Source organism: Chelonia mydas, chromosome 25 (genome assembly GCF_015237465.2).
Source record: "Chelonia mydas isolate rCheMyd1 chromosome 25, rCheMyd1.pri.v2, whole genome shotgun sequence".
NCBI lineage: Eukaryota > Metazoa > Chordata > Testudines > Cheloniidae > Chelonia > Chelonia mydas.
Genome location: NC_057858.1, coordinates 13,819,282 through 13,845,460, shown reverse-complemented (window position 1 = coordinate 13,845,460; position 26,179 = coordinate 13,819,282). Strand labels below are relative to the sequence as shown.

General features: G+C 50.0%; 2 protein-coding genes across 4 annotated transcripts; one reads left to right on the top strand and one right to left on the bottom strand.

The window, feature by feature from the left end:
* The first annotated feature begins 428 nt into the window (after positions 1-428).
* On the top strand, positions 429-14,606 carry TMEM221 (transmembrane protein 221). The gene is made up of 3 exons (XM_037885647.2): positions 429-1,133; positions 10,336-10,421; positions 12,594-14,606. The coding sequence occupies exons 1-3, from the start codon at positions 847-849 to the stop codon at positions 13,112-13,114; spliced, it is 894 nt and encodes a 297-aa protein (XP_037741575.1). The 5' UTR covers positions 429-846; the 3' UTR covers positions 13,115-14,606.
* On the bottom strand, positions 2,116-26,179 carry BORCS8 (BLOC-1 related complex subunit 8). Of its 3 annotated transcripts, none has more exons than XM_037885646.2 (6): positions 26,022-26,179; positions 22,602-22,714; positions 17,861-17,925; positions 16,663-16,770; positions 15,489-15,566; positions 2,116-11,628 (listed from the first exon to the last, which is right to left on the bottom strand). In XM_037885646.2, the coding sequence occupies exons 1-5, from the start codon at positions 26,056-26,058 to the stop codon at positions 15,524-15,526; spliced, it is 366 nt and encodes a 121-aa protein (XP_037741574.1). In that variant the 5' UTR covers positions 26,059-26,179; the 3' UTR covers positions 2,116-11,628; positions 15,489-15,523. The 3 variants fall into 3 exon arrangements, with proteins under 3 accessions (XP_037741574.1, XP_037741572.1, XP_043391676.1); XM_043535741.1 differs by lacking the exon at positions 2,116-11,628 and adding an exon at positions 12,732-12,742 and having other exon boundaries at positions 15,500-15,566; XM_037885644.2 differs by lacking the exon at positions 15,489-15,566.

The window sequence follows — 26,179 nt, the reverse complement described above, 5'->3', positions numbered from 1 at the left end:
TTTACACCACCTCTGAATCTGGCCCTTGATTTTTAAAAATGAAGGGGTCCGTTCTGCCTTCTGTTTCGCTGATGTCAAACAGAAGCGACTCGGCTAAACTGGATAGAACTACAGTGCTGTAAAAGCTGGGGTAACTGCGAGCAGATCCTGGGTCCCAAAATTAAAAGTCCCATCAAGAACATTCCAGCCTTATTCCCCTTTTAACGAAACAAACAAACCTTTCTCTGCAAAACAGATTTTCACCAGCAGCACACAGCTGTATCCTACAAGGCCTGGCTGGATTGAAAAAAGATTAAAAGGCAGAGAGGGCAAGTGCAGGGCTAGCTGGATCTTTCAACACAGATTCTGTCTAGCTCCCCCTTTAAAACACCAGCTTTTCTTTCCACGCAGCTAGCGGGGCAGGGCAGAGAGTTGGAGTGAAATTGAGCAGACGCAAACTGCACAGAAGGAGGGGGCAGGCAGCCCTCGCTCCCAGGCTGGAGAAAACGCCTCCTTTGCGCAGGGAGCTTCGCTCCATCGCCAGGAAAGTTTGAAATCCCTAATTAATAGAAACATCACGTGGGCAGAGGTGTGTGCGCGAGAGAGACAAGCTCCAGCGTGATTAGCACCGCCGGGCTCCGCGGGCGGGGTGAGACACAGCTCGGCACCTGGGGGGTGAGATCAGCTGCAGCGCGCGTGGAGCTCAGCGCCTCCCGGGACAGTTCCGGGCTCGGCAGCCGCCGCTCCCCGGTCCCCGCGGCTCGGCTCAGGGCGAGGCAGGGCGCGCGGGGGGGAGGAGGAAAGTTTAGCAAAACTTTTTGGGACCCTCTTTTATCTCCCCGCCCCGCCATAGCCCCCGTCCCCGCGATGCCCTCCGCCTACACCCAGCGCTCCCTGGCCGTGCTCCTGCTCTTCGGCACCCTGGCAGCCCTCATGGCGGTGCTCGCCTCCATCCTCCTCTTCCAGCTCCAGGCGGGCCGGGCCCAGGCCGGCTCCCCCAGCGCCGTCTCGGAGCGGGCGGCGGGGGTGCTGCGGCCGGTCTCGGCCGTGCTGGCCGCCCTGTGCCTGATGCTCAACCTCAGCTGCCTCCTGCTCTGCCTCCTGCAAAGCTACTTCAGCGCCGAGGTGGGCCGGGGAGACCCGGAGCCGGACAGGTGAGCAGCGGCGGGGCCGGGGAGGATGCGCTTGGCTTGGGCTCATCGCAGGGTCCCCTGGTGCTGGAAGGGGAAAGGGGCGGGGAGCATCTTGGGTCCAGGCCCCCGGGCTCTGTCCCCTGCCAGTCGGGAGGAATTGAGCCCCTGGGGCCGGGCATGGTCACCCTCCCGCTGGGGAACTTTGCGTGCGGAGCCCCTGGAGGAGCTGACCTGTTTAAAGGCTCCCAGATTGCCCGGGATAGGTGCGCAGAGGGGAGGGGCAGGAGGACTCCGAGAAGCTGAAGACCTTCCTTGGCCAGGGGTAAATGGGAGCTCTCCCCCCTCCACGCCAGCCTCCTCTGCAGCTTCATGCAACTCCTGCATGATGCAGAGGCCCCCCAAGAGCCCTCTGAGCTGAGCCCACATCGAACCCAGTCACTGAACCACACGGCCAGGCCTGGCAGCCTGCCATCTCCCACTTGCCCAGAATCCACCCATGCAATTCCCACTCCCTGTCTTTTTAACAGTGGTCCTGGCCCAGGACTCAGGAGATCTGGGTTCCAACTCCCTGCTCTGACACTGCCAAGTAACTGGATCTTTGCCTCAGTTTCCCCATTTTATAATGGGGATCCCAGCCCTGCCCTGCTTCACAGGAGTGCATACGGATGGGGGCCAGATAAGTTCCTGGATGAGCTACATTGCTTAGCATCATTATTAGCTACCTGACTATGCCAACATTCATCTTGTGAGTGTCTGGCTGTGGACTGTAACCCATTTAATACCATGTGTGTGTATTTGTGCTTAGCGACTTTATTGACTACCTGAGCAAATTTACAGCTGCCTTTACATCTGGTTACATTAACACAGTATTTAACTCCCCCAGCACTTGCATAAATAACCAGGGCCAGATGCTCAGCTGGTGCAAATTAGTGTCGCTCCGTTGACTTCAGTGGAGGGATGCCAACTGAAACCAGCTGAGGATCTGGCTTGAAATATGTAATCCAGTCTTTAGACAGCAATGCTTGCCTGAGAGAGACCGCATTGGAGCATCAGCAGAGGGCTAGAGGAGACATTAGCACACACAATCCCTTGTAGACTGGGGGAGAGGGGCAATACATTAGCTGAGCACTGACGATTTTAACCTTCTGTAGTGCTTTCCACCTGAGGATCTCAAAGCAGTTTTAGCACATCAATGAACTGAGGCATCCAAGAGCCTAAATGCTATGAGAGCTGTTTTACAGGAAAACTGAGGTACAGAGATTAAATGGCATGCCCTAAGGTCACAGAGCGAGTCAGTGGCAGAGAACCCAGGAATCCTGATTGCCAGGGGTGGCTGGTAGTACCAGGCCCACTGACTGCTAGCCGTGGCTCAGCTTAGCTCCTCTTCCGTGTTTCTAGCTGCTGTTGCTGGCTCATTTGCAGTGAAGAGCCTGGGCACCTGTAGAAGCAGCTGGACGAGAGGGGAGCCAGCACCCCATGCCCAGCCAGCTCTCCAGGCACCACAGCTTCAAACCTACACTGACACAGAAGATATCTTAGGGTTTATACCCCGCCCTTCCCCTGCCGCCTCTCACACCCACAGCTAACACTGCAATTCATTAGCATCCCAGATACTTAGCAGATTCTATAGTAGGAAGTGCAAAGTCAGAAAAGAAGGCCAGCTGGCCAGATCCTGCATCTGTTTACCCCAGCTGGAGATCTTGCCCAAAATTCTGTTCTTATTTGCAGTGTTTATAAGTCGTCCCACCCCCCATTTTTTAGGAATTGGCAAGCTGGATTCTCTTGACTGGTTTCTGGGTGTTTTTAAAAGCAGCCTGCACAGGAATATGACTAAAGACCCCCAAATCATTAACCCAGAGACACATGTCGACTTAATAATTGCCAGCACATTTACATCTGCAAAAACATTTCTGAACACTGCCTCTTTCCTTCGCCTGCCAGGAACCCTGCCTGGGTTCACTGCGTCACCTGCATGGTTGATGCAGGGCTGGTTTTGGCCAAACACATGCACCTCACCTTGGCTGGGAAGTAAAAAGAGAAAGCGATTTGCAAATATTTGGTGTGAAAATTTATCGACGTCTGCATGTATAGGCCCCTCGGTGTAACTAACTCCACGGACTACAGTGGATTCACACTAGGGTTCAATTGGACTACAGCTGAGTGAAATTCAGAATTTCCATCCTGCAGGAAATTCCAGTATTTCAACATTTTGTTTTAATCCTACATCGAGACAAAATGTTACACATCTAAATTTTTCGTGGAACAAAGAATTTCAAAAAAGGTCAATTTGGAAATGACAAAACATGTAGTTTTGGCCTTTCCAATCAAAATGAAACTGACATTTCTCGAATCAAAATATTTTGTTGTGGATTGTTACACCAATCTGAAAAGCTTCACTCAAGTCTGTTGAACGTTAAATTTCATTTCCTTGTGGAGGCACATTGCCTCACGGGAGTTGTAGTTCAAAAGCCACATGGCCCTGTTCTGCCTTGAGGACCAGGCTCCCTTGGTAGATTACATCTCCCAGCCTGTGTCTGCAGCCGCATGACTTGTGGTGGACCATACCGCGGAGTTGGAGGGAAAACTGCATTGCATCGTGGAATATGTAGTTGGACCAGGGAGTCCAGCCCATAGCAAACAATGGGACCCAAATTACAACTCCCATATGACAACCTGCACAATAGGGAAATACAGTTTAATGTTGAACTAATGAAAAACTAAACATTTTGGGTCAGTTCAACAATCCAAAAATATTTCAGTTTGGGTCCAAACAATCCAAACCAAAACTTAATTTGACTTTCCCAACAGAAAATTGAACCACTTCTGCAAAACCAAAATTGTCCTGTTGAAAAGTCTGATTTTGTGGAAACCACATTTTCCATTGGAAAAAACATTGATGGCAAAATTCCTGACCACCTGTAAATTTGACCCAGCACCTAATACTGAGTTCAGTTCTTAAAAGTTTTATTTATTTTCAAAGCTCTGCAATTCACCTTGAAATCCCCCATTAAAACTGAAACAGGTCAATCAGCTAATTAGATAGCTAAATGCAAGGTCATACATCTAGGTGTGAAGAATGCAGGTCACACTTCCAGGATTGGGGGCTGTATTTTGAAAAGCAGTGATTCATTAATGGATTTAGGGGTCATTGCAAGCTCATGTTCAGTTGGTTATTTGCCATGTGGTGGCTAGGAGAGCAAGTACAATCCTAGAACGTCTACGCATGAAAACACTGAGTGGATGTAGGCAGATGTTCTTACCCTTGGGTATGGCATTGACGAGAGTGGTTCTGGTGTCCAGTCTTTAGGGAGAAAGTTGGTAAGTTGGAAAGGTTCAGAAGAGAGCTACAAGAACAATACAAGGTCTGGAAAACCTGCCTCACAGAGAGAGACCAAAGAAGTCCAGTTTACTTAGTTTAACGAAGAGGCGGTTGAGGTGACTTGATCAGAATCTATAATGGGAAGATTTCTGATAGCAGAAGGGTCTTGACTCTAGCAAAGGCAGAACAAGATCCAATGGCTAGATGCTGAAGCTAGATAACTTCAGACTAGGAATAAGGTGCCCAATTTGTACAGTGCGGGTAATCTTAGAAACATACAAATGTTGGGCTGGAAGGGGCCTCGAGAGATCATCACATCCAGCCCCCTGCACTGAGGCAGGACCAAGTAACCCTAGGCCATCCCTGAAAAGTGTTTGTCCAACCTGTTCTAAAAAAATCTCCAATTACAGGGATTCCACAATCTCCCTTGGAAGCCTGTTTCAGAGCTTAACTACCCTCATAGCTAGAAAGTTTGTCCTAATATCTAACCTAAATCTCCCTTGCTGCAAAGTAAGCCCATTATTTCTTATCCTACCTTCACTGAACTATTGAAACAGCTTCCCTACACCTCCAGGTGTCGGGGAGTCTTCATGACTTGGGGACTGGCTGTCTTTATAAAAGAGATGCTCTAGCTCAACCGGAAGTTATGGGCCGGATGCAAAAAAGAGTGTGATGAGTGAAATTCTCTGGCCTGTGCTGTCAGGAGGCCAGACTCAGTGATCCTAGCAGTCCCTTCTGGCTTTAAAAATCTATTAATCACACCACAACGATCCTGAAGTAATTCGATCCTTGCTTACAGAGATGGAATGTCACTAATGGATAGAGGAGATGGAGACTCAGGACTTCTGGGTTCTACTCTCAGCTTTGCCACGGACTGGCTGTGTGACCCTGGGCAAGACACGTCCCCTTTCTAGGCCTCATCTCGGAGAGCTAAAGCAGTGGTCTCCAAACTTTTTGGCTCGCGCACCCCCAGGGTCAGTAGACCTGCCGCAGACGTGCCGCCGACGGAAGATTGGAAGACTTGCCGCAGATGCGCCACCGGAGGGGAACACCAGCCATGGATGTGCAGAGCTGCCGCCGAACTAAAAAAATGGCGGAGTGCTGTCCGGCGGTGCTCCTGCTGCCACGCACCCCCTGGGGTGCGCGCAGCCCAGTTTGGAGACCACTGAGCTAAAGAACCCTATTGCCTTCCTCCCACACACATGGCAAGGTTCAGTTAATCCATGTTTGTGAAGACCCTTGGATGCTCCAGAAGAAGCACGTCTTTATTGTAGGGCTTCTAGTCAAGCTTACAGCCTAGTGCAAACTGCTCCCATTAAAACCAAAGTGAGAGACAGATGGTTGCAGAAGAGGAGCTGGCTGGGTAATCGGAACCCAGCACTGGCTGACAGGACGAGTTTGTATCTAGTGTGCTGGTGGGAGAAGGAAGCAGGGCTGAACATGGCTGCTCATGTCCTGGGCACAGTACTCAAGAGCCTTTGGGTCTCAGCAGAGCAGCTGCCTCGCCACCATTTGGCTGGTTTGCTGCAGTCACAGGCCATTCTGTGACACAGGCTGCCTGTTGCCCCACTCTGCCCGCAGGTGTTGCCGTTTGAACCCTGCTGGGGCGATGGGGGTTCTCCTATCCCTCACCAGCTCCAGTCCCAATTGCTCCTGTTTCTGTTCCTTGTTAAGCTCTGAGCTTGCCAGCCATAGCTCTCTGCCATGTTTCTGCGTAGGGGAGACCGAGTGCAACCGCTTGGGAAGGGCTGGGAAGAGAGCCCTAGCTAACTGCAGGTGCATCTTGCACAGGGTTAAGCATCTAAAGGCAAGGCCTCAGACAATGGAAACAGGGCACTCATCTGATCCCACATCCCCAAGGAGCAGAATAATCCTCTTCGGCTGCAGACAGTGGTCTCGCTGTGAGGGGAAATGAAACAGACCCAAGCTGCAGCGGCCCATCTGAGCTCAGCAAACTGGAAATCAGGACTCCTGGGTTCTATTTTCAGCCCTGCTACTGAATCACCTTGTGACCCTGAAGCAAGCTACTTCTCCTCTTTGTGCCTCAGTTTCCCCTGTTTGTAGAACAGGGACAGTAACTATCTGTCTCAGTGGGATGAGAGACTTAATTAACTGATGTGATTAAAGAGCTCGAAATTAAAAGAGCTAAGGAAATTCAGAGGATGTTTCTGTGACCCGTCTAGCTGGACTCAGCCTGCTTCCAACACCAGAATACAGAAAGGTTCTGGATTTCCCTGTATAAAAATTGAGTATGTCCCAGGTTCTTTTGTCAGTAATTTATTCTGAGCCCACGAGGGCAAAAGAGCAGCCTGGTGGGGGGGCGGGGGCGCCGGAGAGCGGCTATGACTATGCCATTCAGCAAAGGGCTGCCCACCTATGGGACAGCTGGAGCCAGTGCACCAGAGGTGGTGACCTGGGATTTAGATCCGTCCTCCAATCCAATCCCAGTGCTTGGGCCATGCACCTTGCTGCTACTGGGCCAGGCTCCAGGAAAGCCCCCCACAACCAATTTGGCTTAAATAGTTTGTCCTAAATTAGCTTCGCGCCCCCCACCCCGCCACAGTTCTTAAGCAAGGTGAGAGGCTGTTATTTCTTCACCCTTCTGCTGCTGAGGGCATGGGCGTCTCGAGAGCTGAGTGGCCTGGAGGGCTGACAGAAGGCAGTGTGGTTAGAACAGAGGCCTTGGAATCAGGACTCCTGGGTCCTGTTCTCTCTGCCACTCTTGCTGGGCGATCCTGAGCAAGTCACGTCACTTCTCTGTGCCTCAGTCTCCCAATCTGTAATGTGGGGATTATACCCCTACTTGGGGGGGGAGGGGTAGGGTTGTGACACTCAAATAATGTTTGTTTGCAAATTGCTTTGAGATCCTAGAATGGAAAATACTGTTAGTCTAAAAAATGCCAGCCCGTGAAGGGTTAATTCTCACAGCCCCTTCTCCCCCATTGACATGCGATTAGCTATTGTCTCCCCATGTCGGAACTTGTGTTTTCATCCTGCCCAGCCCCATCTCTGCGGGACAGCCCTATCCCCCGAGGGGAGCAGGGAGACGGGGCTCCGGTTTCATTAGGGGATCTGCTCACGTAGCAGGAGGCTTTCCCACGTTGGGCCTGTCACGCTGAATTACTGCTCCAGTTTCCAGCTCTGCGCTCAATAGCCCCAGCCTGCTCTAAACAAAGGCTGTTCCTCCCCCCCACTAATCCCCCAAATCATGTAATTAATAAAACAAAGTGGCTTCTCTTCCCCAACAATGAACGAGGAGCAGGAGCCCTTCCAAGTTCTATTAACAGCTCCTGACTGCAAACTCCCAGCACTAGACAGGCCCAGACATCCCAGGAGTTCAGCACAGAACAGACCCTGTGGCCCCCATCTCATCCACCTTATAACCTCCCAGCCAGGGGAAGGGCCGTTCCCTACAGGGGCAGTTCTAGGGACAGCATTTGGAGGCTTTCCCCCATTGCCTTTTTCATGCCTGCAAACCCTAGGTAGCCAGATTCTAAAGAAAAGCATTGTGCAATTTTGGTCACGCTGGCTGGAGCATCGTTGGTGTTGCCTATGAGGTGGCTGGTCCTCAAGTGGACTTATCACTGCTTTCATCAGCTGGTGGCTAGAGAACTGTGAGTTAAAGTCCCTTCTCTCTCACTTGTTCCTTATGCAGTTACTCCAGAGGCAAGCAGAGCTGTTACTCTCCTGCTTTCTCAGACTGGGGGGGTCCAGAGGACTCCCACACACACACCATAGGTTGACCAGCCCTTCTGAACCAGCAGGGCTGAATGCCAGAGATCAAACTCTCCTGGGTAGTTTTTCCCAGCACCTGATCTCACTGACCCTCCCAAGTCCTTGCCAAAGCTCTCCCAAGAGGGAAGTGATGGAGGGAGAAGGCGAGGAAAGACACTCGCTCACTTCAGAACAAAAAGACCCAAACTCATTCCCGGCTGAAGGCAATCCAATGGCTCTTGCATGTCATGAGTTGTTAGGTCTCAAGTCAATTCCCAATGGACAGATGTCCACATTACAAAGACAACCACCACTATCAGCACTAACTGGCCCCTTTGCCATCCATTTTTGAGGCCAAGGACTGCCTGGACCTAGGAGACTGAGGTGCCCTTCAACCCCTGGGGCAGTTACTCAGTGTCAAGGCCACTGCACGCATTGCCAAGGAGGGTGTGTGTGCATGTATTGCTCAGAACAGATACAGAGCGCCGCTTCCCAGGGGTTGCCAACCCATCCTGCTCAGCAATGTGAAAACCGCTCCCTGTGTCAGTCATTCCAACATCACAATCCGCCATCTGTCTCTCCTGGATGAGCTACACAATCCTTTCCTTGTCTCCTACAGCGACAGTTGTGCTGGAGCATCTTTCAATCACAACCTTTAACCACGCTTAAGCCTACAGCACTTTGTGTCCTTTTCCCATTGTGTCACCTCCTTTCATGACTATGTTCCGCTCTCACAATTAACAAGAGGCTGACGTGCGGGCTTCCTTCGGTGATGATGGCCCATGAAGTGCCATAAGAGGAGTGCTGAGGTTCTGTAGGTCACCTCAGCTGCAATGAAGGGAACAAACAATCTCAAGCAGCTTTCGCAGGGTGGACAACAACAGCTATTGAGTGCATGCTCACTAACGTCTAGAGGCAGGGCTCCTGGCAAGTCTCAAGGGAGTCTGTGCGCCCACAGAAACCCTCCAGTGTCACAATTGGAACAAGCTGAATCTATCAAGTGGAAGGGCTCAGATACTACCATGAGGAGCATGGAATATGTGCCTGGATAGGAGCTGGCCTTTGATGTTTTATGCACCGTTCAGAAAGAAGGTCACCCCCTTCCAAAATGTGAATCTAAATTAACACAGCTAGTTAAGCAAAGCAATTCAGCACCGAGGATGAAAATGCAACCTGGCTTTGCTTAGTTCACTGCAACAGCACTTCACCCTTTCATGCTCTTTTAAAGGGCGATAGACTTATGGACTAATGCATCATCTTGTTTCTTTGCTCTTCATTTCTTGCAATAGTCTTTAAGAAGCGTTGAAATATTTCTTTCTCCCACCAGCCTGTGCCTTCTTTTCCAGCTTGCAGCCTCTTTAGGTTTACTCCCTCCCTGCAGAAATGTTGAGCAAATACGGCTCTTGCTTTGTTTGCTTCTGTTATGTAGTTGCATCATCCGTGTTTGGAAAGGTGGTGAATGTGGGCTCCCTCTGCTGGCTGGCTGAACCTCAAGCTCATTCATCAACTGTGGGTTGTCTGTCTTTGGTTTTCATTTCTCAGCCAACAAACCAGTGGGTGGGGGGACAGGAAGGAAAGATATTGAAATGAAGACAGCCTTGCCCCCCACCACAGTAGAACTGCCCAGGCAATCCTCTCCTCTCCAAGCTCCACAGCAGATCTGGGCTTAGTTACATGACTCCCCCTGCACGTGACACTTCCAGCGACATCAGTGTTCTGTGCCGCAGAGACCAGAGGAGATGGCCCCATGCACATGGCTGAGAGGAGAATTCGGCTCCCTAGGAGGCAAGTTTAGGGCTTAAAACGCATCATGGCATCTCTGAGACGCTCCAGAACCTGCAGCCAATGCACTTTTCACCCCAAGTCCGGATTTTTGGACTGAGGTGCTTTACAGTGTGTAGAAACCCCTAGCCTGGGCCATCAAACTAGATCCAAACCCCAGCCTCTTAGATCGATTTGAATATTGGAGCCTTGATATAGATGCTCTGCACTGCTTTATATAGCCTCAGAGAATATAAGATCTTGGGGTCACTAGGGGACAGAGTCAATCCCCTTGCAGGTGCAGGAAAGGCCTCTGGTAGAGCTGTTTCTGATCAGATTAAAATGATACTGCACTGGGATAAAGGCAGTGGGCATCACTAGATACTGCTCTATTTTACCACTGAAGTCTTTCTCTCTCCTGTTTTGCAGAGCTGACTGGTTCCTGTTGGACAGCCGGATGATTCGGCACCTTGCCATTGGCTTGTTCTGCTGCGGTGTTTCCGTCTATTTAGCAGGCAAGCATTTTCATTTCTCTGCAAACGCTGGGATCTCATTCCGCCGGGAGGGAGGGCTCGGCCCCACACAGAACTCGCGCATTTCATCGAGAATGCTCTGGCACCTGCCTCCCCCCGGTGCTTTGGAGGTTGCTGAAAACCTATTCATAGGTCAGGCTGCCAGGATCGCTTGCTTCCCAGCCGGCGTCCCCAGGTTCCTGAGTCCAGGTTTATTCCTGCAGTGGTGGGACCGGAATCCTGTTTGCAGCCTGGCTGCGGCGTAACTTCTGGACAGCCCTTCAGCCAACAAACCCTGAGCATGACACCGGGCAGGGCTGTGCCCAAGGAAGGATGGTGCAGCAGTGCTGTGCCAGGACTAGGGCCAGCTGGCTTCAATTCCCTGCTATGCCGGAGGCTCCCTGCGTGACCTTGGGCTAGTCACTTAGGCCAGATCAGTGAGCTCAAGGGGGATTAGGCGCCTAACTACCTTTGAGGATCTGGGTTTTCATCTCTCTGGGTCCCAGTTCCTATCTGTAGACCAAGAATAAGAGCCCTCTCCTGGCTCATGGGAGGCTGTGAAGTGCTCAGATCTTACACTAAGAGGGGCCACAGCCAGACCTGCTGTGCAATCGTGGCCAAGACACTTAGCTTCTCTCTGCCTCAGTTTCTCCCTTTGAAGAGGCCATAACACTGAGAAAGGAGCAGAAGGCAGCTCTGGTGTTTTGGGATTCGGGGGAGCAGGGGGAAAGGGGGACAATACCAAGTAGTTTTAAAAGACTTTATTGTGACCTGGTTTTTGAGATACTGTAATGCTTCTGCCATTTGTTTGATGAGGGAGAGGCTGGATGCCCCCCACAAATCCCCCCATGATGCCCCTCCACGGTGCTGGCTTTCTCCCGGAGATTGGTGGGGAGAGCACACCTCCGTTCTCCCTGGAGCCTGTGACAGGTGTGGCTGTGACGGGCAAGTCCCCAACCCAGCCCCTGGCTTTACACAAACAGGGCGATTAGTCAATGAGCTAGGGGGATCTAGAACATCAGCTAGAGCCACAACATCTGCCCAAGGAGATCCCAGTCCTCCACTGGGCCTTTACACCCCACTCGTGGCTAATCACTTGTGGCTTTGGCTTCAGAAGCTTTTAAAAGGAGTAGGCAGCTCTCATCCCTGCATGTCCCCAAAGACAAGGCGTGTGGACAGCGTCCTCTCTTGGCACCCAGGCCATCCAGCGCTGCAAGAAAATAGCAGAGAGCTCACTAGCAAGTGTCATGACTGACGAGCACCTTGGAGGCTCAATGTGGCACAGCCAGGACTCCCCCCATGTGATAGCACTGTGGATAACCCCTCTCGCTGCCTCTAGGAACAAAGGAATTGCCAGGCTGGATCAGCCCAAGGTCCAGCTAACCTAGGTTCCCGTCTCCAACTGTGGCCGCTGCCAGCTGCCTCAAGGGAAAGTGTAAGAGTGCTGTCGGGGTGGGATAACCCAGACCCAGGGAAAGTCCCTTTCTGCCCCTGTCTGTATCTCTGATGAGCTGGATGCCAGGTTTCAGGGGCCAGGCGGCGGCTCTGTTAATGGAGCCCTTTCAGGAGTGGGGCATTCAGACACTATATTTTTCTTTTTTTAAGATTTCAAAATAAAAAATTTAATCCAACTATTTAACGGGCAGTGTGGGCACGGCCAGGCGCCAGCTGCTGGTAAAGAGTGAGCAGAAGAGCAGCACAGAGGAAAAGCAAACACCAAGAACAGGCAGGCAGAGCACACAGGGATTAGTCACCGGTTAAGCCTCAGGAACGTGCCGGGTACTGTGCATGCCTCAATGAGGGGGGTTTTCCAAAGCACCCAGGTAAACAGGACTCAAGTTCCTAACTCACTTAGATCCAGATCCACAAGGGAGCTAGGTGCCTAAATACCTTTGAGGACTGGGAACTTGGGCGCCTTTGAAAATACCCCCTCCCCACCCAGAAATGGGCTCTGTGCGTAAGTGAAGTCCGGAATCGGGCTCGTGAGGCAGTCGCAGAGCGAAGGAAACTGCTTTCGCTCAGATTGAGGTGGGACGTTCAATCAAAACGGGACGTCTCTCCCGCAGAGCTCAGCGCTTGCTCAGCCGCAAGAGGAGGGCTTGGCCCAGGACTTGTTTCCCTTGTGTGTCAGACTACTGGCTTTCTTATCTCTGCCTTGCTCTCCTTCCCTTCCAGCTCTCTCCATCTACATGCTGCTGCTGTTTGAAATCGAGACCGGCATAACCAGCGCCTGCATCCTGTCCTCCGGGATCATTGTCCTGCTGATCACGGTGACGCACGCCCTCGTCAGGGCCTCCCAAGCCTCACGGCGCAGCCAGTCTGAGCTCTGCCGCACCCTCTACGAAAACGACTCTGCCCGGCGCAGTGACACCCCGGCCAGTGACCTCAACAACAGCAAGAACATGGCTGCAGCCCGCCCGCGGCCAGAGATCCACCGAGAGTTCTCCTACCCACCATACATAGAGCAGAAGCCCCACCTTGCCTCACCAGCTAGAGGCAGCTTCACCTTGCCAGGAAGCCATAGGCCCCTGGCTGAGAAAGATTGCTGCAACCTTCCCCGGACGCACAGGACGCTGTCAGCAGAACCAGGCCTGCTGCAGGTGCAGGGCAAGCCCTGGAACAGCGTCACCCAGGAGATGAGGAATATTTTGTCGCGGAAGCCAGGAGCCTCCGGGAAGGATTCAACTTTGGTGTGAAGGCTGGAGTGGGGAAGTCTTATCCCAACGCTGCCAAGATCTGCATCTCCCTTTAGCCTTTCACATGGGCCACTCCCCGCTCCGTCCCCACCTGAACAGCTAAGATACCTGCCCAGGAACTCGACCAGACATTGGGCGAGGGGAAATCTACTGTCCCACCCAAATAAAAGGGACTTGACGTCCCTCCTGTCTGGACTGCACTGAGATGGAGGGGCTTGAGAGGGGTGCAGAGCTTTAAAATTATATCTTACTCCTCCTGAAGTCTGGAGGATTATATCAGAGCTCCTTCCCAGCTGGGCTGGGGTTGCCGTTAACTAGCCTAATGATTGTAGTGGGCAATTAGAGCTGAAAGGTGGCTCCGTAAAAACTACAGCCTGCTGCATTCTGCCTCTTGCATCGCCCTCCTGTGAGTAAAGCTCCTACCCTGGCAACTCGGGTGATGCAGGAGACAGAACAGGGCCCATGACAGCTCTGCAGGACAGAGAGGTACCAAAGTGCAGGAAAGGGAGTGGGGGTGAGCGGTAGCGTCACTTGTCTAATTAGAGCTGCACTTCAAAGTCCCCATCACCCCTTTCCTCCCGGGTCGGCCTGAGCTGGGAGGGGCAGACAGAAACTGGCTCAGTAAGGCAGAATGGCATTAGCTGCATGTTGTGTGAGAGAAAAGAGGGCAAAAAAACAGCCAGCATCAGCTATAGGAAAGCGGCCATCCTGTGTGCTGCCTTCTCCCGCAGCCCAGCTCCCCTCTGCACCCCAAGCTTTTTGTCCTTGCTGGTCCCCCTCCAGCCTGCTCCTGTTGTTCCTTAGCTAGCACTACGGGGGTTTAGACAGTTCATATGGCAGCTGCTGTATGTCACACACACCCAACACAGCTGCTGTATGTCATGGTGAAGCAGAGATTGCTATTCCACTCGGAGAGGAAAAACCAGCCACTGATGGGAGGGGTCGAAGAAGACACGGCTGGAGAGTTAGACTGAGGGAGAGGAGGTTGGAAGGTGGGTGTGAGAGAGTGGGGTCCGCTGCTCGCTGACCTGGCCTTGCCCAAGGTTCCTTACTGCCTCCAGGACTGGGCACAGACACAACTCAGTCAACAAGATCACTTCCTGTGGCAAAACCTTTGCTCCAGCATGAACAGCTGTGCCTGAACGCAGGCAGCTGCTGCTTGCCAGAAACATGGCCCTGCACATAAACAACAGCCTATGTATTCACTTTTCCTTGTTCTTTAATTGCCTACAAAAGACATTTGCAAGGAAACAAGATCTTTGTTCACCTGGCCCTACTGCTGGTTTCCCCACTGAAAAGGATAATCCTGGTGACAATGCAGTGGGGGTTGCCAGGAGATTGGTGGTTACACAGACAGGGCTAGGATTGACGGGGCTGGAGCAAGTGAAACAAGAGCCCTGTTTGGTGCAACTGCGTGGTTAGTACGAGAGAGAGAGAAATGCACAATAAAAAATAAAAATACAACAGATGGTGCTGGTTACCGTGAGACCCACCCAGTTCTTTAAACGGAGTCTGATTCACCATTGTGTGACTTTCACTGTTATAACTCCATTGATTTCCAAGTGTTTTATACCAGGAGTCCTAGCACAATGACCTGGCAATAAGTAAAATCAGGGTTTTTTTAAAGCCATGTTTCCTGCTCTGCCAGCTGCAAGGTTCATTTCAGGTTGCCCAAAGCAGCAGTGCAATTTATTTATTCTGACTCCTGGCCTCCTTATTCGGGTGCTAGCTTTAGGACAGCAATGGGTGCAGCATTGCAAGGAGCGAGTGGAGACAGAGGCCACATTTCTGGATTAACAAACCTTGTGCATCATGCTATTAAAACACAGCTGTGTTCCTGAGCACATAGCAATGGCTAAAATACAGAGTTTATCTCTTTGAAGTGGGGTGTGATTGTTTGGGGTTATTCACCACTCTCAGGAAATGCCAGGCTAAAACCTTTTTTCTGATCTCAAACCCTCTTATGCCCCTTTCTTCCCAGCCCTGGAAAAATGACCTGCTTGTTAAATTCCTTTCCATTGAAAAGAAACATGGAGTTGTCGGCGCCAATGAAAAAACAAAACTTAAGCAACACCCCTTTCCAACTGCCAAGCTGTGTGCAGGCCTTTTTCCCATCCCACTTCTTTATGGTGTCTAAAGAAGGTCTTTAGGGCGCCTAACTACCTTTGAGGATCTGGGACGTGTGCATTCCAAAATTAACCACCACTTCCCACTGACATAGGAAGGACTACATCCAGCCAATATCATTGCCCTTTGCTGCAGTGCCTTTCAGTTTGAAGGGGAATAGTCTTCTAAGAAACCTCACACAGACTGGCCAGAAAGTTTAAGGGTGGAAGATTTCTCGCCCTTCCAGCTGGCCAAAGAGATCACTGACCTGGGCTGGACGAAAAAGGCCAGTCTGGTCTGAAATCAGGAACTGGCTGGCGGATTCGGGGCTTGCAGGGCAGCGGCGCTGTAAGAAAACAATCACATCCACCAGGAGATAAGGACAGCAGTATACATGAGAGAGTGCAGCACCAGGGCTTCCTCACCTACAGCCTCTAAGCCTGGAGCCCTCCATCTGCAGCGCAGGGGCAAGTGTGGCTCATGGAATTCTAACTGTAGCCATTGGACATGCCCATCTTTAATACAGGGGGGTAGCCAATGGAGGCTACATGGCCCCCATACCTGCCTCCTGGGATGTCAAGACCCACAGTCTCTGTGGCTTCACTTCTAACTGCTGTTGGAATTTGCTCCACTGTGTGTAAATTAGGCATGGCCCCAGGAAAGTTGGAAACATGGCAAAATACGAGAGCTTGTAGCCACAAACATCTAGCACAGAAAGTCACTTGGCACAGAACCGGGCATTCTGCCTGCTTTAGCCATGTGCTTGCAACAGAAAATTCAAAGCTGTTAGGTATATGGAGCAGCATTTGTGAGTTTCACTTCCACAAAGCCCCTGACACTCATGCCATTAAGGCTCTTGGGGCGATGGACTGAATATACTAGACTCAGCCCATCTACTGGCAGATGCTGGAGTAGCTTTCCTTTTGCTGCAAACAGCAAAATGCATCCTCCAGCTACACTGACCAGTGGCAAATCCCATCCACAGACAGAACCCCGCAAACGACCTAATGAACAGTATTCCATCCGGGTGGAGACCCTGCTTCGCCATACATTCCTTTCTTCAGCGCTAAAACATTCATTTATTATTATGGCCCTCACCATGCTACAAATATATTTAACACTGCACAAAAATGCTACATATTAGCCAAAGAGCCACCCCCCCCGACTCCCTTCTTTAAACATATGGAAATAAGTTATTTTGCAGGAAACGTTGTAAACAAGAGGGTTTTCTTCCTAAAGTAAAGTGAACCAGAGTTTCACTGCAAGGCAAGGAGCTTATTCTTTTAAATAATAGCACAGAGTCACATTACGGGTGTAACTGCTTGGCTTGTCTGTAGTTTGCAGAGTTACAGCTAGTGAAGCCTTCAGCAGTCACAGAACAGTCATTCCTATAAAGCGGTAGGGCAGTTATCAGAATTCAGGGTGTCAGACTCCCGAGCTACCTGCGGCCCTGAGCAGAATTCAGCTGATCCTTCACAGTGATGGCATGCTTGAGCAGCCTGTCGATGCTCTCGAAATACACGCTGCTGTCCATCATGTTCTTTATGGCGCTGAAACAGACCAGGTGGAACAGGGGATGCAGTTAATACCTTTGAGGGCTTCACGGGTTTAGAATATACATGCACGCCGGTGAGGGGATGGCTAAGAAGGAGTTACAGCTACATATGGAATTTGCATCTTCAAACACTAGCTAAGGGGTGGATTTCTTGGGAGAGACTGGCAGGTTTGTATTGCCCTCAACAAAGGGTGTATCAGACTCAATGAAAAGAACGAGACCTAACAGTAACATTTCAGAGAGCTGTGCCTGCTGTCAGCGTGCCTCAGGCCTGACTCTCTGCTGAGATGGGGCCACTTAGTGCCAGCTGTGGGCTCAGTTCATCACTGCCCTGCACCTACACCAGTGCCAAGCGAGTGCAAACTGCCACCATTCTGATTTCTGCTGCTTGACACTTACTTTGCAGGGGTGTGAATGGCTCGGCTGGGAAGGATGAACTGGGCCTTGTGCTGGTGGAATGGGGGGGCAGGAAGCTCTTACAGAATCTTGTGTGTGAGAGCAGCCAAGCAACACCCATAAACGGAAGGGTTTGGGGTTGACTGGGTTTTAAATCAGAGGCCAAAATGTCCAAGTCAAGGTGCCTAAAGTGAATCCATAATAAGGCTCCTAAACACAAGTAGCTGGATTTGGAGAGGTGCTGAGGACCCACAGCTCCCATTACACCAGGAAGAGTTGAGGGTGCTCAGCCTTTCTGGAAGGCAGGCCCCCTTTATCGAAGGACCCATGTGTGCAGGTGCCTGGTTTTGACCTGCCGGGTTTGAAAATAGGAGTTACGTTTAGTTCTTAAAATACTTCCCTGACCCCCAAAGCAACTGACCCCCAAAATAACCAACACAGCTTCTCATCACTAGCCATCAGGAGCAGGGAAAACCTTGGGCACGACACAGTGAGCTGAATGGTGCTTTCAACGGGAGTGAAAACACACCTGTACTGTGAAATCACCAGGATGGGAGTGGAGGGGGGGGAGGGGGAGAACGAACTGAGCCTCCTCACCAGCTCCTTTGATTTACCATAGGTTTGAAAAAGGGAGGGCTGCTGCCCCAGAGAAGTGCAAACTTCAAAGCTCTCCCAGCACCCTGCTGTACCTGCAGGCATACTCCACGGTATAGATGGCTCCTTGACTCTGCTCCTCCCAGCTCTGCATGTCAGCCTGAAAGGCAGATCACAGGGAACGCAGAATGAAACTTCTTGTCAGGAAAAGTGAAGGCGCCCCTATGTACTAGACAGACATACCACCCACATCACACACACAACTAGCACCAGTGCAGCCCATTCACCGACACACTACATAAGCATATGGGACACCTGAAGAAAAGGCCACCTGTGGTCTAGCAGGGAGACACTGCAGTTCAGTGGTTAGAGTAGCAGGTTGGCAGTTCTGCTCCTGGCTGTCTTACTGACACGCTGAGTGATCTTGGGCAAGTCATTTTACCTCTCTAGGCCTCAGTTTCCCTATATGTAAAATGCTGTTTTCCTTCCTTTGTAAAGCGCTATAGCGCTGGTAAGATCACATATCATTAGTGAGGCTTGACTGGAAATGCACTACTCAGCCAATGATAAATACCACACATAGGTCTTAAATTCTGTGTAGCATTTAATTCACTGCCATCCACTGCAACATCCGACAGCCAGATGTCGCCTTCCTTGTAGGTTCCCATGTCCCCCTGTCTCACACAGCCTTGAGGTCTCATTGTTTATAGCTGGGAACTGACAGGAGGCAGGCCGAATTCAAAGCTGAGGTTACAGTACACGTTGTGCACATTAAGAAAATGAATCCCACATCACTTCAACCTTTGGCCTCTGCTGCTTTTTGCTGGGAATCACATTCTGAGTCCCTCTCCCATTTTAAAGGTTAGCATCACTGCTGGGGCTTTTTCCGAGAGCTATACTCAGACTAAGAGTGCACTGGTTTTGTTTTTAAAAGGAGCTGCTGCCTGGAACTAAATACTTTGCACAATCTGGCAAAATTTCTCTTGGCTGTGAATGCGTCCATGACACAGCTGAGAGCCAAGGTGAGGCAGATGAACCTACGAGCTGCTAAAGCGAATGCTACTGATCATCTGGAAGTTCCAAAGCATTCCACGCAGGTGGTACGTCCATTCCAGCTGGTGCAGCTACCATCCGAGCTGACCCAGTTCCCATCAATTCCAACCCAGAGCCCCAAGAGAAAAGCAGACAATCAGCATCTTTCACAATTCAGGAATCTCACAGGAACTGCTCTGGTGAACATTTTTACAGCCTGCTTGCAAACAGACTTTTCCATCCTCCAGTCTGCTAAGAAATCCCGGTGCGCTCGGAGCCAGAGCATAAGTAAAGACATATACTATTAATAATAATAATGCATGTTCCTTTCATCTCAAGGGCTCAGTAAGTGCTACACAAACTATGCATAGGATCACTTCATGCAAATCTGATAAGCAGCAACTCTGGTGTGGGACATAACAGCACACAGCAACACTATGGAACAGCTAAGAACAGAAAGTGAAAAAAGCAAAGCACAATGAAAAGGCAGATGAATTTAGTGAGAGGGGGAAAATAGAAATTATCCATGCTTAAATCTGGCCAGAACTTGTAGGCTTTAATAGGTAAAATTTACAGAACTAGCTAAGTCATTTAGACACCGTTGAAAATTTTACCCAGCAACCTCTTGTCTTTGCAAAAAGTGCCAGGGGATCATTAATGATCACTAGTGGTCACAATGGCTCTTACCCCAAACCGGCAGCACCGTGTTGCTCAGCACCACTCTGGTACACATGCTCACTATGGACTCTGAGGGAAAAGTACCCCAGTATATGAATCCCCAACACGGGGAGAAGGCAAAGCTCCAAACCCCTTTGACACTTCTAGCCTATCAGCAGATACATTAAAGCAAAATCAAGCTAAGCACTTATTTCTGTTCAGAACCTTTCCCCCCAGACTCACAGCACAGCAGCAGGGTTTACCACACCCTCTGGGGCTCTGGAATCTGCTGGCTAAAATGCCCCAGAGTCTGTTCAAAGATGTTACTGATTCCAGAAAAGCCAGTGGTCTTACAGGACTGCAGGTGACCTCCCTGAATGATCTGTGGCTAGCAAACCTGGAAGATTTTCAGTGCAAATACTAACCAGGCTCCACACTGCTCTGCTTAGCTCTGCTCTAGTTACTTGTGAAGCCAACAGAGTAAGAGTAAAAGGTGACAGAGCTGGGCTGGGCTGACACAGTGGCTGAGGTAGAGGGTTAGGGGGATGAACAGAGGAAATTACAAAGCTACAACCCTCCAGAGAGCGGCTTTGCTTTGGCCCCAACATCCCCTAGCACTAGTAGGTTTCCAAGGTTGCCTTGTATCTGAGGCCAGGCCACGTCTGTTCCTAGCATTCTCGCTACTTCCTGGGGCTTTCATGTTCTTAATTAGGAAAAAGAGCCTTTCCGATGTGCTCCTGTCTTTTTAATCTTTTCACGACGTCCTCTCTCAGAATTCCCAGGACATCTCCTTGCATGGGGTTTAACAGCTAAAGCCAGCTAATGATATGCAATAGCACTAATGATGAATTGTGGTCGCTCAGCAGTAAATTAACGAGGAGTTCTACACCCCTGAAAGATCAGGGGAAATCCAAAAAGGCGGCTTTGTGCAGCACAAGAGCAGAGCTTAGCAATGCAGCTCAGACACCGCGAGGCACCCTGGGCCCTGCATCTTGCTGTATCTTATCAGCGAGGTGTTAAGTCTGCCTGGAGAGCTTGAGATGGATGAAGGTTTAAGCTTATTTTTAATCAAATCACTGAAAGTCACAGAGGTGACCTTCTCCCTGCACCAACCTTTCCTCCTAAATCACCCCCAACAGTTTATTCCTATTTAAACTCTCTGGGAATCTCTAAGGCCATATCTCCAGAGAACCATATGACCTGGAACTAGACGAGACCTATTAAATCCCATCTATACTGGCCAGCAGAGGACAAAGAAGAGCAATCTGACATTCATCTGCTGCCTTCGCAGAGGTACTAGGTAAATTATTTTCCTCCCTTTTCAGGCAAAAGTCACTCCTGAGTCAGGACTGGTGGCCAACGCAGGAGAGGGATCAAGCAGAGCATCAAGGCCTCAATTCCTGCATGTGAATACTTATAGCTGTGACACTAGCATGGGCAGAAATAGGGACAAGGCCCTCTGGGTCACTGAAATCTGGCTAGATGACAGTCTTCTTTCTGTGGGAGGAAAGTGAAAAAAGACAGCTATCTTGGCTAAAAATAGGAGGGACGGCAAGTAGCTACAAACGTGAACTCAAGCAACCTCCAGAAAGGTCACTCAGTTTTGAGGATAATCATGAAGACGACCCTGGCTAGCTGAGAAAGTCAGTAAATTAAAGATTGAGAAGGCTCCCCTCAACGCCCCCTGCTCCCACTGCCTAACAACATTCTGTGTGTCTCGAGCATTCACCCTGCTGTCTTTTCCAGTGGGGTTTCAGTGCCCCCCTACCTTTTTTGGCAGAAACTGTTCAATGCTGGCACCCAAGCTCTTCCCTCTGCATGGCTTGGCATACAATCTGCTCAGTTTTCTTTTGTTCAGGACACATTCCCTGAAATTGGGCCTATTCTGATTAAATCAAGGTGAGTGACAACTCGGGAATTGTATTACAAACCTGTCCCGCACACCCTGGTATTGTGACCAGATCAACGTTGCACTACACATATGTATATATCTCTATATACCTCCGCACACAGAAACATACATAAATAGTTAATAAATAAGTGAATAATAAAGTGCCACAATCCGGGTTAATTTGGAAACTAAGGTTGTAAAGCAAAGGTGAGAAATGAGGACTGACAGTGCATTAGCATACACATGGAGCAGTAATCTATTCATGAGACATCACTCCTAATGAATCATGACTGGCAGAAAAGGGAGAAGGACACCAGGACTAGCATTAAAGTGTCAGCACTCCGTGCTTTGGAGGAAAGGGGAAACGCAGCTGTGGACTGCGATTCATTAGTGTCCTTTGCCTCTGGTGGGCTCTTTTTACTTGTTTCTCTCCCCATATTTTATGCAGGAAATAAAAACACCTTGCAGCACAGCCAGGGGAAATGAGATTTAACATCTCCCCTCTCCCCATACAAGGCAGGTAGCTCATTTTTCTTTGTCTCCACGTATGGAATGGAGGGGCTGTCACCCAGTGGTTAGAGCCAAGGGATGGCAGTCAGATTCCTGGGTTCTTCTCTTGGCTCTGCTATTGTCTCAGAGCGTGAACTTGGAAAGGCATGTCACCTCTCCTAGATTCAAGCTGACGCGGGGGAAACACGTCGCTCCTAGACAACCCCCAGCCTTCACCGGTCCAGGAAGTAAGGAATCGAAACCCAACACAGTACTCTAGGCTCTCCCCTGGCAGTGCAAAGTGCAGCCACTAGAGGGCCAAGGGGTTCTGGTCACTTTGGGTCTACTACTGCCAGCAACTATCTGAAGCAGCTTATTATGTTACACTACTTTGCCCTTCTGAGGATCCTTTCATCTGAAGTTCTCGAAGTGCTGTACAAACATTAATTAGTTAAGTCTCACAGCAGCCCTGGAAGTCCAGTCATACCATCTCAATTTTACAGATGTGGAAACTGAGACACAGAGCAAAGCAACTCTCCCAAGCCACAGAACAATTCAGTAGCAGATCTGATAGAACCCAGGAGCTCTGGCTCCCAACCCCTTTCCTCTACCAATTACACCGTACTCCCATCTTGACTTGATTATCCTGTTCTCTCCCACCTCACAGAGTCAGAAAAAATGGCCAGAGGTGCTAGTGTCATGGGAAGAAAGGCAGCTTGCACTCTGTTCCTGCCAGCCCTGGACTCCTGACCCAGACTGGCTCTCACCTTGTGCTGGGCGAGCTCCGGAAGCGAGCGCCTGACATGCTCCTGCAGCCGGTACAGTGCCACAGACGGCTCGTTGGCCAGGATGTACATGCTCTCCGTGAATTTGTCTGTAACTAAAATAAGCAAAACAGCTGCATTATTTAAAATGGGAATAAAACGGGGAGAAGGCAGAGCTCCAAACCCCTTTGACACTTCTAGCCTATCAGCAGGTATGTTAAAGCAAAATCAAACTAAGCACTTATTTCTGTTCAGAACCTTTCCCCCCAGACTCACAGCACAGCAGCAGGGTTTACCATACCCTCTGGGGCTCTGGAAACTGCTGGCTCTTCCAGGTTTGCTAGCCACAGATCATTCAGGGAGGTCACCGGCAGTCCTGTAAGACCACTGGCTTTTCTGGGATCAGTAACATCTTTGAACAGACTCTGGGGCATTTTAGCCAAACCAGCAGATTAGCAGAGCCTTAAATTAATCTTAAAGGGGAAAGTTAGCTCTGGTTCCTGTGTGGAGTGCCCAAGCAGCCTAGGAGCAAATGGGGGTACTGACAACACAGAAATCTAGACTGACCTCGGGTTTGAGGTTCCCCTTCCAGCTGCTCACCCAGTTCCATGCATCATGCTCCTTACATCTCAACAGCCCCCATGGGGATCCTAACGGACTATGCCATGAACACACAGTAGCATGCAGTCAGTGTGACAAACCCATTGTATGGACATGGCTCTGGGCCACAGACTGCCTTGCCAGAAAAAGCCCTAGACGGCTAGGGCACAATGGCTTTAAAACCCAGCAAACTGCTTTGAGGCAGGAGGTAAACAAATTCCCTTCCAGCCCAGCTGATGTCTCCATGACCAGTTTTTAAAGCCACTAAATGCTGTTTCTTGAAAGTGCTGCATCACTTTCAAGCTCTCAATCCTGAAGGCTGTGTGTCACACTGTCCCACCACCTCTGTGATCTCCCCCATCCTTCTCCCAATCCTCCTCTCCTTCCATTCCTAGCATTGCACCATCTTTCTCACCACCCGCTGTGCTTGGGGCAAACTGACACCACCCTCTTCCTCATAATAGCACAATACCTTTAAGAAACCTTCCCCTATGGATATCCCCACAATGTTCTTTAGAGAGGCAGTATGGTCTAGTGAGTAGGGCACTGGACCAGGACTCAGGAGACCTGAAATCTATTCCCAGCTCTTGACCTACTGTGGGACCCTGGGAAAGTCACTTCCCCTCTCTGCATCCACCCCTTTCCCTTCTCACCCTGAATCTGTCTCTTTCTGGAGCACGCTCTCACTATGTTTGTACAGCATCTGGCACAATGGGGCCCTGGTCTTGGCGCTAAACACGACCGCAATACAAATAATTGACAACACCTTTCTTGTGATTTAAAAGGTTTTATTTATTGAGCACAGACAGCGTGCCTGACTCCATACATAAAGGGGAGACGTGAACCCTGCCTTCTGGCTCACAAGCTCCATATCCTGTGAATTAGATTGCAAGCTTTTGCGGGGAAGAGAGTGCCTCCTCTTTGTGGGTTTGCAATGCCCCATATCCACCTACAGCCCCTTATAAATCATAGCTTTGTGTTTCAGATAGATCAGAGAGGGTTTTCAGGAGTAACCTTTCAATAGTGGATGTAGATTTTTTATTTTATTTTTTTTAATCACAGCAAAAGAAAGTAGTGGGTATTTTTTGCCATATTTAAATACACTGGTTTATGGCTCAACTAGTCCTGAGCCCACGCATAGCGTGAGCTGGCTGATCTTTTGGAACTGAATACATTTTTTTAAAAAAAAACAAGTTCCTTTTAAGGCAAATAGTTTTGCTTCCCCTGCTCTCAGCTTTTGTTTCATTTGTAAGTGTTCAGTTATTGCAGTCTTTTCTGTTAGCCAACTTTCCAAACTGCTTGAATACAGATGTAGATAAATTCTAAGCTTTGCAAAACACGTTGTAGCCACGTGCCAACTACACGTTCCAAAAAGGACACAGACACCCACTACTTATCTGACGTGCAGATGTGAGGCCATGTTTGTGTTGGGACTCACACAATGTGCTGTGGCAAGGAGGGGAGAGAAAGAGAAAGTAGCAACTATGTGACTGTTATTAAGCACAGATGAACAGACCCTTGGATGGTAGGGCACTGGAATGTGAGATTCAAAAGGGGATTGGACAGTTGTCTGGACAGCAAGAATATCCACGGTTATAATAGTTAATGCTAATAAAAATTTTGGAAGAGATATTAAACCTCAAGCCTCCGATTTAAGCCAATTTCTAATTATTAGAAATCAAGATGAGATATAAGGCAGGCCCGCATCTGCTACTGGGAGGTTCTTATATCTTTCTCTGAAGCATCAGACACTGGCCACTGTCACAGACAGGATACTTAACTAGATGGATGCTGGGTCTGATCCAGTCTGGCATTTCCTATGAAATCCCTTTTACTTCCAGACTCACACCTTTGGGGATCTCTGTGGCAAGATGCTTTTACAGACACATTCAATCTCTGGCCTAGAGCTTTTGTTGCACATCCTGCCGCTTCATTTCAGCCGCCTTTGTATATTTGCAAATGCCCACAAAACACCAAAGCCCAGAAGTGTTATTTTTTTAGGCCTTGTCAACACTGGGGTTTTAGTCACCAGTGCAAACCAACAACATAGACATGGTTTACACCAGTGCAAAAAAAGTTGCACTAGTGCATCTTATCCCAATTTCCAGGTGTCTGCTTCAAACTGGGCTGCTGCAACATAAGTCATATCTGCACTGGTGCAGCTAAATCAGTAGCCAAAAAACCCCAGGGAGATTCTTTTAACCAAATCCTTCCTCTTGTTTTAAGTCACATGTGAAGGCTCTGCCTGCTAACCACAGACCTGCAGCAAGTCAGACAGCCATGGATTTAATACACTGCAAGAGGGCAAGGCAGTCTACTGAAATAAAAAGTCAAACATTTTAAAATGTATCTTTTTAAAAAAATGTTCTTTAAATGAACCAGTCTGCGGAACTCCTCGCTGCAGGAAGGTCAGCTTAGGAAGGGTCAAAAAAAAAAAAGAATCAAGATTTATCTGGAGAAGAGACACAAACTAGCCGTGGTCGGGGGGCAGTTAGGCTATAACTGTCAGCCCCGCACCACCCACCCACAGGGGGCCACATAGAAACCCTACAAGTGCACGAACCACGGGGCTGACCTGGGGCTCCATAGCTGCCCTGCCCCAATACGGAGAATGCCCTATGGCCACCCAGGAGGGCAAGCTGGGGCCCCATACCCCCCTAGGGGGCTGCCCTGGGGCTCTGGAAATACCCTCCCCCATCCCACCTATGGGAGGCCCTACAAGGGCCCCATCCCCCCATCGCTGGGCATTTCCTGGGGCCCTCTGACCCGCCCCGTGCCCCGCCCATCGCGGCCCCCGCCGGAAGCCGTGGCGCCGCCATTTACCTTTTTTCACCTTGAGCTGCATCTCGGTCTCCTCCATCGCGGGCGGGGGTAGCAGATGCCGAAGCCAGCCCGGAACCCCAGCCAGGGGCAACTTCCGGCTCCGCGGTGCAGCGCTCGAAACGGCCCCTCCGGAACCCGCGCGACGCCGCAGAAGTTCC